At 37.5% G+C, this 11,902-nt stretch overlaps 1 protein-coding gene across 1 annotated transcript; it reads left to right on the plus strand.

Annotated features, from left to right (window-relative positions):
- The first annotated feature begins 919 nt into the window (after positions 1-919).
- On the plus strand, positions 920-9,316 carry GMNC (geminin coiled-coil domain containing). Its single transcript, XM_051818898.3, has 5 exons — positions 920-1,260; positions 2,874-3,048; positions 4,738-4,826; positions 5,757-5,873; positions 7,289-9,316. Exons 1-5 carry the CDS (start codon positions 1,258-1,260, stop codon positions 7,907-7,909), a joined length of 1,005 nt encoding a protein of 334 aa, XP_051674858.1. The 5' UTR covers positions 920-1,257; the 3' UTR covers positions 7,910-9,316.
- Positions 9,317-11,902: the final 2,586 nt, after the last annotated feature.

The raw sequence follows: 11,902 nt of genomic DNA on the forward strand, positions 1-11,902 counted from the left end.
AAATGCTAAATCTGTCACTGCCTAATTGTGTAGAGATTCATCAATTTTCCTAACTTCAGTGCCTCATTCCCTATCTGGTGTGACAGGGACAGTAAGAGTGCCTACCTCCCAGGGTCATTGCCAAATGCCCATCAAGTTGGTAAGTTGAAATAAGAATTGCCTATTATTGGTGAATGTGTGGTTTTAAAGATAGTGTTACTCTTCTTTATTTTCTACATATAACAGGATGGGATATGTTGTGAGAATAAAATGTAACAAAAAAGATAGAGAAAATAAAATATTTTGAGAAATGCTAATATATGCTACTTTTTCTTAATTAGATTATCTTAGGTGATAGTAGTTGCAAAGGTAGCCTCCATATAAAGAAAGATATTCTATATTCTTAAATTTGTAACTTAATTCATTCTTACCAAAAAAAGTCAAAATCTTTATTGAGCACTTACCGTGTGTCCAAGATTGTTCCCCAAGGTGTTGGGGAGCTCAGTGAACAGATAGCCTTTCTCCTGAAGCTTACCTCATAGAACTCAAATATGTCAGGTTCCCATTTAGCACCCACTTCAGGAATTGGGGAAAATATGACCTACCCTATGGAGGGGGAGAGGAATATTCATTTGGAGCATTATACTGCAAGTTGAAATTGATTTATCACGTGGTCAGAAAATACACAGAAGAAAAACTAACACTGGGGTCCGTTGGGTGGAATCCCGCAGTGATCGCCCTGATCCCCGAGAAGCCAGTTTGGGCTTTTCCTGACCCTACTCCCAGGCATCAGGGCCAACCTGCCATTCAGTCCTTCATAGCGGCTGCAGGGGAGGCACTGGAGGGAGCTCAGGGCCGCCGAGTTGGGCGGGCTGCGCGGTCACCGCCGCCGCCGACGCCCATCGCCGGGTAAACTGTGAGAGTGCACAGGTGCGGGTTTGGAAGCGTCGTTGCGCACCCGGATGCTGGGCGCCGCGGACCCTGCCTCTGCTCCACAGCCAGGAGCCCTGACCCGCAATTCCAGCGCGGTGGTCTCCCTCAGCACGAATGACTTTGGCTTCTGTTGGGTGTCTCCTGACCCACGTCACCAGTTTGACAGCCTAGCGCCAAATCAGAGGGCGGCGCTTGCCCGGAGTCCCGCGCGTCACCTGGAGCTCCCACAGATTAGAACTCGTCTCTCCTAGGTCCTCCCGCTCGGTCCCATTTACATCTCCCACTGGCTTTAACGCAACAGTTAAGAGCGGGCTCAGTTTGTGCCGAGTCTTCTTCCACTGCAACATGGTAAGTGAGGAGCTGGCATTAGCTAGTCCCTGGGGAAACCTGGGGCCTCTGAAAGCTAATAAACTGCTTTTAGAATTTATTTCACTTTGAGAGCAAGGTATCTCTGCTACCTGCTGCTTCAAACAGGTCTTGTGCTGCTCTGCTGGCTTTTACTGTCCTTCCTCTTCTCTCTGTTTCTCATCGTTTTACCCTCTCTGCTTCTTGTACATTCCGTACTTTTTCCCCCCACTTTTCACTTTCCACCTGCACTCACTTTTCATTCCAGCTCTTCCTCTATATTATGCACATATTTGCAAACACTTGGACTTGAACTACTCTAGGAGTATTTAGGGTTTGTTTTCTTCTCAGGTGTCAATTGTATAATAGCTTAACTGATTCCAATAATAACCTCAGGGAAGGAGTCTGCAAACATGCTTTTAGAATAAAAGAAAATACCTCTTGATAAACTTTTGGCTGAATTTCTTCGGTATGCAGTGCCCAAGCTGGACTGGCTTCAGAATTGGACTTTTTGAAAATTTAACTCATTGGGAACTTTTAAAAACTGTGCTTTAATTGGCAATATTTTTTTCCTCTTCTTTTTTGTTTCTTTGATTTATGATTTATGTTACTCCCAAGAAAAGTCCGAAAATCAACAAAAGACTTGTAGTGGTCAAAAAAAGTGTGTTCAAAACTAGGCTCTGCTGAAGTGAATGGCTTTTACCTGACTAAACATTGACAAATAATTAAGAATGGGCTGTTGTACAGATTAACCCAGGACTGCTGTGTACCTGCCCCTACTTGCACATTTGGGAAGACTGTGTTTGAGGTTTGAGAAGAGGGACAGGAGGGTGTTCAGTGGATCAGAAAGAAGTGGATAATACATGCCAGTCTGTTAGCTGTGGTGATATAACTTTGGAAGGGCATTGCGCCCTAGTGAAGTAGACAGCTAGCACTTGCGGACATCTGACTTCCTTCAGCGTTGATTATGTGCTTACTTGGAGTGACTTTATGCCCCCTGTACTTGGATTTGGAGTTGGGAGGAGAAAATATAGACATATTTGTATCAGAGGTAGATCCAGTAGTATGTTGGGTGGAGAAAGGAGGAAGAGAAGAATCACACAAGTTAATGATAAGTATATGGTAGAGCAACTAAAATGAGGAGGTTAGTCTATATGATGTTATGTCTTGTCCATTTTATCCTTGGGAATCTGGGTTCCTTTTTAGTCAAGGTTACTATAAATATAATTGAGGTATTTGAGGAGAGAACAAGTCATGTGTCTTTAAATCGTTAGTAGAATTCTTTTGTCTTCGCTTGTGGATAACCTGTTAAGCGAGCTAGGCATCACAACAAAGAATCTTCTTAGATATTTACACATGTGGTCATTCCAATACCAGTCTGCTCTTTGCTCATAGGGCATTGGAAAGTATTGGGTAAACTGAGGAGCTGATCCCACTTAATGGTTTTAATTTGACAACTCAAAAATTGATCCAAATCTGCACTTAATGCTTTCACTGTTTTTTTTTTTTTTGATTCACTGTATGTAATTTCTCCATGTTTCTCCCACCCTTTTCCCCATCACCTTATCTCCTGGGACCCCCACCCTCACAACCACTACTCATACTGATTTTCACAGAACACCATTCTACCTTGCCAAGATCAGTACTTTGTAGGAGGCCAGAGCTATAATTGCCCGTATTCCGCTACAACGTCAGAATCTAGTGTTGACGTTTCCACGGAGACTTGGGTCTCTTTCTGGGCTGCTGGTCTCCTGGACAACAGAGAGCCCCAACAAGCACCACAGGCACAGGGTAAGTTGTGCTCTTCTACTTTCCTCATAGATCTGGAGCCTTTTCCAGTGCCCGTAACTGCAATGCATCATGGGCTATGGATCCTGTAGAAGAAGGGATGATACGGAAAATTTAAGTCAGTTCATAGCCTCCTGAACTTCGCAGCTATAAATATGATTGTTTGTTCTTGACAATGAATAAAAATGGGATTCTATCCCTTGGCTTGCTAGAACACCATGTATTTTTCTCTATATTTTAAAATCCTTGGGGATTCCCAATTCACTGAGGGAGTTTGGGTCTGGGTCAAAGTTTTATAAACAGTACCTAACAGGGTGATTTTAGAGTGAATATATTAGTTGGAGCATTTTTAAGGTGAATTCAAGAAAGTTATTTTTTTTTTAAATAGAGAAAACCAAGAACAAAGCCAAGCTTCATCTACTATTTTACAAAGGAAATTCTATGAACAGCTCCTTGTAAATGAAAAAATAAAATGATTCCTCTTCATAGAAAAATCATTTCAAGTTTGAAGGGATGTATAAATTGATGGGAATTTACATACACTGTTAATTCTGACCTGTTGCCTAGGGAAATATACTTGTAAGCTTTCATAGAATTTCTGTCTTAACAATCAGGTTTTTGGAAAAGTTTTCAGGTGCCTCAGAAATAAACATTGGTATTATTGATTCCACATGATTTCTTGGGAGAAGGCTGTAAGAAAAGACACAAAAATTCCTCCCGAATATTGAAACCCAATTATGTTTAGGAAGGAAATTATTCAGTTTAGGTTTTTCACCACAAGCAATAGGGAAAAAAGTATGCCAACAAAGATAAACTCAAACAACTCATAAAGTTTTATTCCGGTCTCTCCTCTTTCCACTTTAGCCCAAATTATTTCAATAACAGCAGTTTAAATAGAGGGGGCAAGGAATCATACTGTACTACATAAGGAAGAGATGGTAAAAATAAACTAATTTAGAGTGCCCAGGCAGTTTTTATTTATAGATTTAACTTCCTATCAAATTTGAAAATAATCTGTCAGAAAACCACTAAACATTCAGAAGAAAACAGGTAAAACATGTTAAATTTTGGGTATAGTTTTGAAATTTTCAGCAGTCTTCAGAGAAGTAAAGTCCAAATTATTTTAAAGTGGAAATTGTTACCATATAGAATTCCAAATAAATTCTGTCCATCAAATTTAAGAGATAGGCAGATAGGCAGATAAACAGGGACAGCAATAGCATCAGAAAATTAGATTTGATTATAGAGCCAAATGTGATATCATCTAATGATAAAGCCCAGAAAACAAGATAACTTTAGAAAGCCTAGTGAAATTGAAAAACTTTGCTTAGTGGGGTGTGGGGTTAGGGAGGAGAGAGGCAGGTGTCAATACATATTTTAACGAATTAATGATGTAGATGGGACAGTTTTTATGAATTTAACCAGCAGGACTCTTATATTAGAAAAGAATGTGACCTTTCAGCTCCCAGAATATTCACCTCTGTAACCACTTTGGTATTTCATATTTGTTGCTCATACCTTGCTTGCCTCTTTTCTAAGCTTTAAATATTTTGTTTCCCTGCATGGAGGCAATAATTGCTTTTTGTAAGGTATTTCAATATATTAAACCTTCATAAATAATTAATGAGTTTCCTAGCTGCACACAAACTGCAAGAGTGTTTCCTCAGTTGCCCACTTGGTATTTTCACATAGAACCATCCGGTGAATCACATTTTCCTCTTCTGGATCCCTGCTCCTGGGAAGAGGCTCAACTTTCTTCTCAGCTCTACAGAAACAAGCAGGTATGTGTAGGAAATCAGAACACTGAGACTGGCTATGTTCCAGGTATGGGCTCCATTTTTTCCATAAAGTTGTTCCTTAATACCACACTACTTCTTTTCCTTTTGAAACTGATATTCACTCAGGGTAGTACATGTCCACAGGAGTTAAGTGTAAGATGATCAATGTCACAGGAACTAAAACACACGCACACTCTCTGTCTCTCTCTATCTCCATCTCCATATCTCACCCCCCATCTCGTGCAAGTAAGGAGTTCAGCAAAAACATTTTCAATACCTTTTTTAATGCTTAAACAGTAGCATGCAGTTCATTTTCCTTTATATCTACCTGATACCCTTTTGGTTACCATTTAAAAAGGCATGTAATCGGCCAGTGCCGCGCCTCAATAGGCTAATCCTCCACTTGCAGCGCCGGCACACCGGGTTCTAGTCCCGGTCAGGGCGCTGGATTCTGTCCCGGTTGCCCCTCTTCCAGGCCAGCTCTCTGCTGTGGCCCAGGAGTGCAGTGGAGGATGGCCCAAGTTCTTGAGCCCTGCACCCGCATGGGAGACCAGGAGAAGCGCCTGGCTCCTAGGCTTCGGATCAGCTCCGTGCGCCGGCCCAGTGGCCATTGGAGGGTGAACCAATGGCAAAAAGGAAGACCTTTCTCTCTCTCTCTCTCACTGTCCACTCTGCCTGTCCAAAAAAAAAAAAAAAAAAGTCTTGTAATCAAAGCATTTTGCAATGGATTGAAAAATCTGAGCATAAAACTGAACAATCAGGTGGTAGAGGGTGTAGATGTAATTTAGGTCTCTGAGGACAAGTGCTCCCTGAAGTTGTGCTCATAAAACAAACAGAGGAATAATCAAGTTTAAGCAAGTTAAGGAGCAGTGGCATGGCTATAAGGTTACAGAGTCAATATAGTGGATCAGCCTTTACCATTGCTTGTTGCAGCTGCAGGATACTCTGGTGCAGAAGGAAGAAGAACTTGCTAGGCTACATGAAGAGAATGCTCATCTCAGACAATACCTGAATTCTACTTTGGTTAAGTGCCTGGAAGAGAAGGCCAAGGTATGTAAGGATATCCTTTATAGGGACAGAACAGAGATCTGAGAAAGGGTACCATTTATGTAAAACTCCTTAATTAAATGGAAGTATACTATACAGTGTGTCCTGATGTGCCTTTATAGGACAGATGGGCTTCTCCTAAGAACATACAGGCCTCTCTTAAGTTTGTTTATGTGTCCTTTCTCTGAAGTATCTAGATGGCAGATTTTAACTATACATTAGAACCAAGATGCTCAAGAATCAAAAGTATCCTGCACTGCTGGAACTACAGGGATTAAGGAAAAGATTCATATGCTAAGATCTGAAATATCCATTTCTTTTCATTGTATGGTTGACCTTAAATAAATCACTCTCAGGGCTTCATTTATCATCATCTGTAAATGGATCAATTAAGATTTTTCAAGAGATTAGAAATTAAATACAGCAAATTACATTATATATTAATTTGCATTTTACTATATTTTAAAATGAACTATTTCTGACTTAAGCATAGTTTGCCCAAAGTCTTTTTTTGTTCTCTAATTTTGTGCTTTTCATTATATATGTGCCACTAAGCTAACATTATTGCTTCTATCATTAATCTTTACCTCACTTCTAGACAACTTGGATTATTTGATATTATTTAATCTGAATTGTTAATGTTTCTTGCTACTTTTACTGAATATTAAAGTCAGAGAATAAAGGATGCTAGATTTTATTTCTTTTCAATTCATTAACTTTTTAAAAAAGCAATTACATCTTACAATTCTTAGCCTGGGCATCTAACTCCAGTCACCATTCCATAAAAAGAACATTCATTAAATTGTTCCGTGATATTAATTAGTCAGTTTTACCTCTCATGTCCTCAGTTTTGCAAGATTTAGAATCATATAATGCCATGCTTTATGGAGCACTTTGAAAATTAATGAAATAGAGGAAGCAATGTTGTATAACATTTGAATCAGAGGTTCTGTCTTAATTCAGATGGTTTAGATTTAAATCTGGGCTATGTTATCCCCAGCACACCACTATTATGCCCGTACCTTAGTTCCCTCCTTTATGGAAATTTTAATTTTATCCATATCAAATGAAATAATACCTTTAATCTCACACATATTAATTTATAATAAATGCCATTTTATTTATCATAGCTCAATAAATTATAGTTGCTTTTATTGTCATCAACATAATTAGAAATTATTGTTTGAGTTGAAATATTACAGACATGATGTGCTCCTATCAACTTTGAAAATATAAAATAAAAAATGTGAACTAGAGTTTCTAGGTGGTAACTTGTCATTGTAGATCCTGTTTCACAGACAGAAGCTATCCAATCAATTCTACTTGTGCACGAAGAACTAGAACTTTAATTTTCTAAAGGATTAAGGTAACTAATATGTATTAGAAGGAGGCATAATTTTCAAATATCACTCCCCCAGAAATTGCTGTCATCAGATGAATTCTACAAAGCATATGGAAAATTCAGAAAGGGGAAGAGGAAACCCAAACAGCAAAGATACTCTTTAACTGAGATTCCCTACCCCAAAAATGTGAAGAGAAACCTCTCTACTGACTTTGCTAAATGTGAAGAACAACCTGGGCCTCCTGTGGATCCCTGGGTCCTTCAGACACTTGGGTTAAAAGACCTTAACACCATTGATGACACTTTATCAGCTAACTACAGTGCCCTCTCCTCTCATCCCAGAAGCATCACTGACACATTTTCTGAGTTTCCAGATGATGCAGTGGTTTATGAAGATGTCCCCAGAGAGGAGCTGCCCATTGACTATGGAGGTGATAGAACAATCCCACTGCACAGCACTGCCAGCCATAGGGAAGATTTTCACTTCCTTTCTCAACATTTAGATGCCTCCTTGGGGAAGAAAACCCTTCCGTACTATACTGCTGATGTGTCACCCAACAAGACAGAAATGGCATTTTCCACATCCCTGAGCCCTCACTGCAATGTGAAAACCCATTCCTTCCACCAAGGACAAGCCTTTGTGCGCCGAGATGAGGAGGGAGGCTGGAAGTTTACCTGGGTCCCTAAGCAATCTTAATGACCCCTCCTCTTCTATCACAAACACTGCCATGAACTCTGTTTACAAAGACCTTTCTTGCACTTGAACCTGACTATGGAACTTAGAAGCAATTGCCCAGACCGTCTCCTGCCACTTTAAATGTCACTTTGAGTGATTCACTTAAACCTGCAGGGAATGGCTTCCAAGAATCTGTAATGAAACGTGTCTGCTCTTCTTTGACTTAAATTTGACTTGTTTACACACTGTCAGCTGCCATTGATTTCCTCCCTTTGTTCTCTCCTTGTAAATGTATTTTCCAATCACTGGTATGGTCCTTCAAAACCTGGATATACTTTTCCAATTACAACCAGCTTAACAACTTTTCTTCTTTTGTCAAGCAGTTTGAAAGATCACAGACCTTTTACTTTTCTTCATCCCTTATTCCTTATTTCTGAAAAATTCCCGCAGAATGAGTCAAGTGACTATATCAAGTATTTGCTGCTGGGTGTTGAAATATCTGGGAATGGGGTAGAAACTAGTGCCTTTGTCTGTCAGCACTACTGAAGACCTAATGTGAATATGAATAATGCTATGTCCAGGGCAGTTTAGGAAGTGTCCTGCAGTGGTGGTGGGAAAGATTCCTATCAAACCAGTGATCACATTTTATAAATTAAAGAGAACTAAAATTCCATTCAAAATGCTGCATGATATAGTAGCTACAGTTATTCAACATTATTTCTTTAATCATAACAAGATTATTTTTGAAAGATTGCGGTAACAAAATGTTATTGTCCTAAACAACCCAATATAGACAAACTCTTATTCCTGAAAATTAGTCAAGCATAGCTTTGCATTGTCTCACTTGTTCACTCATGAGCTCATTTTTCATCATTCTACCCAAACATTTGAAAAAGATCTAACACTACTTTGTACCAGGCACTGTGCTATGGGGTCATGATAAAATGTGACTAATTTAGACACTGTCACCATCCTCATGATCTGTTGTGATCTTGAGAAAACCCCCGCCATTGTGTGAAGAAAAAGCTCCCTCCCTCTAAGCTGCAGAATATAGGCATTATAATAGATAATTACTAATATTGAAATTGGAAGGGGCCGGCACCGTAACTCACTTGGTTAATCCTGTGCCTGCGGCGCTGGCATCCCATATGGGTGCCAGGTTCTAGTCCCACTTGCTCCTCTTCTAGGTCCGCTCTCTGCTGTGGCCCGGGAGGGCAATGGAGAATGGCCCAAGTGTTTGGGCCCCTACACCCGCATGGGAGACCAGGAGGAAGCACCTGGCTCCTAGCTTTCGATCGGCGCAGTGCTGGCTGTGGTGGCCATTTGGGGAGTGAACCAACGGAAGGAAGACCTTTCTCTCTTGTCTCTCTTTCTCACTGTCTATAACTCTACCTGTTAAATAAAAAAAATTAAAAAAAAAGAAAGAAACTGGATGCCTTGGCTTATTACCAAATGACTATCCCAGCTAACACTCCTGTTTAGTTTTGATAGACATTGCAGATATTATGTAGAGTCAACTTTATATTCAATTTTGAAAAGCAAAAAGAAATATGAATCATTTAGTCAACATTAAAATGATTACTTTGAAAATTACAGAATTTTTTCTAGTCTGAGCCTATTTTGCAAAATGAATCTGACTATGTAACTATATAAATCACATCAAAAATAGATACATGATTGAATACAACTATTGATATCAAGTATTTGTTTTAAATATTTAAAAAATCATGTACTTTTAGTACTCATGTTAGTCTCCTTCACTCCTTAGTATTCCCATAATAGCTAATACATGAAAGAGGTGCGCCTATGGTTTTTAATCAATCATCGATTAATGTGAAGTTCACCATGCTGAAGTCTGTTCTCATTTTCTCTTCACCACCACTCAAGAAGTTAACTTGCACAATAAATGTCTTGAAGAATGGGCTTGCATTTTGGAATTCCTTATAACAAAAACATTCCCTTTGTTTGTGCTGCAGTTTGATTGCTTCTTTGCTTTGGTGATGTGAAAAAAAATATACTTTCTAAAATTTTGTTACTACTCAGATTTCTTCATAATCCATAAAGAGGAATCAAATATAGTAATTAATAGTATTCTCTGGGATATTTTCATGACTTAGGGAGGAATAAAGCACATTCTATTTTCTGTAGGGAAAAAAAGGAAAAAGGTGAGAAAAAGATAAAAAAAAAGTGCCTTTATAGTAATATCTATTTTCCTGGTGGGTAAAATTGATCTCTTTAAAAAAAAATATAAGAATTAGAATTAACTGTGCTTTATGGTACAAGAAATTAAAAAAAACCATAATTTTGAAAGTATAATATTCATACTGTAAAACAAAATTGAGTAATTAACAAATACTTACCTTGCCTGCTTTATGCGCTTATCGTGTGTTCAGGACAATGGAAAATACCTGTGCTTAACATAAGGAAAATGGTGCATATAACAAAGCCACAGGAAGTATGACAGCTTTTGATAGTTTTAATCAAATTTGGTCTCAGCAGGAATTAAAGAATAAACAGTGCATTTGTAGTAAATTATGATAACTTGTTCTGGGCATATCATGAATAATATTATAGAAGAAAATCACATAGTTTTATAAACCTTTCTATAGTCAATTGATATACATTGGACTTAAACGTAGAAAATCCTTTCACTAATGTTTGAGAAATTGTCTTCCATGTGAATTTATGTTCCATCTTTTATGATTTTACCATGCCTCTCCAGTAAACCACTGTTAGTATTTTATTAAGATATTAGTAAAACAGGAAAAGAAGAAAAATCTAAATACTTTTGTGATTGCAATAAATATTTTATATTGTGCATAACAATATAAATAATAGATATTCTCCTTCTGGCTGATAACCACTCTCCTTTTATTTTTCCTCTTTTATGTGTTGTATATGGACAGATGAATATCTTTGGCATTTATGGCTAAAGAGTTCTTTCCCACCTTTGGGATACATTAATGAGGTTTTCAGATTTTAAGTAGCCTAAAGAATCAAACGCCTTATGGGTATAGCACTCTCTTACTTAACCTCACATAAAAATTAGAGTCTAATATCATTTTTTAAAATATGGTGACATTTCCAGTGTCTTCTGATCATCTAAAAATAAAGCCTTTTTCAATCTGGAAAATAAAGACGACTGGAAAACCTGTTATACAGATGAAATTTAATGAATGGGATCATTTAAGACAGCCTTGATACCAAATTATAATTCTGAAAAAAGTTATAAAATTGTGTAAATCAATGGGAAGAACTTCTTTACTTTTTCTAAAGAAAACAGACAAGAATTTAAAAACTGACATGAATGTATTCAACAACTGACCTGTATCACAGGTACAGGGAAAAGTGCATAGTTAATGCATCCAATAATACTTTTTAGATATTACATTTTGCCTATGAAGTCAGGACACACAGCTATACATTGATTTCAGTTTACCAAAAGGTTAACATAAAATTAAATAATAAATGCCTCATTTTTCTTTGTTCTTCACTAAGCCAAATAGCACTGGTTTACAAGGTACAAGTATATGGTATATTTTTTAACATTTTTTTATTTTATCGATAGTTTTTGTTACATGAACATAACCAGAGATTCAGTTTTGATTTTCTATTGGATAATTTACAAATGTAAAATGCAATTTAACATTTAATATTTTAAATGATATGATTCCTTTGTGATTTAAGTATTTCTAATTATATATGAGTCAATTTTTGTAATAAGTCTATAGCTAATAAATAAATGAGAAAAAAAACATGAAATCTTACCTCTGGTCATTACTTCAGAGACATTTAACAATAAATGGAGCATTCAATTAAGCAAAAGTTTTCTGTACCCATTTCTACTATAAAATTTATGTCATGGAAAATATGCACCGCATTTTTCAAATGCATGGAATAGTTACATGATTAATAATGAGGCTCTTATTCAATAGGTATAACCTGTTTCATGCTGTGCTGAAGATATAAAGATCAAACAGGTGTTAAAACTAACTCATCAGTAAATGAGAGAAA

Source organism: Oryctolagus cuniculus, chromosome 4 (assembly GCF_051225735.1).
Source record: "Oryctolagus cuniculus isolate XC-2025 breed Fujian yellow rabbit chromosome 4, ASM5122573v1, whole genome shotgun sequence".
NCBI classification, from domain to species: domain Eukaryota; kingdom Metazoa; phylum Chordata; class Mammalia; order Lagomorpha; family Leporidae; genus Oryctolagus; species Oryctolagus cuniculus.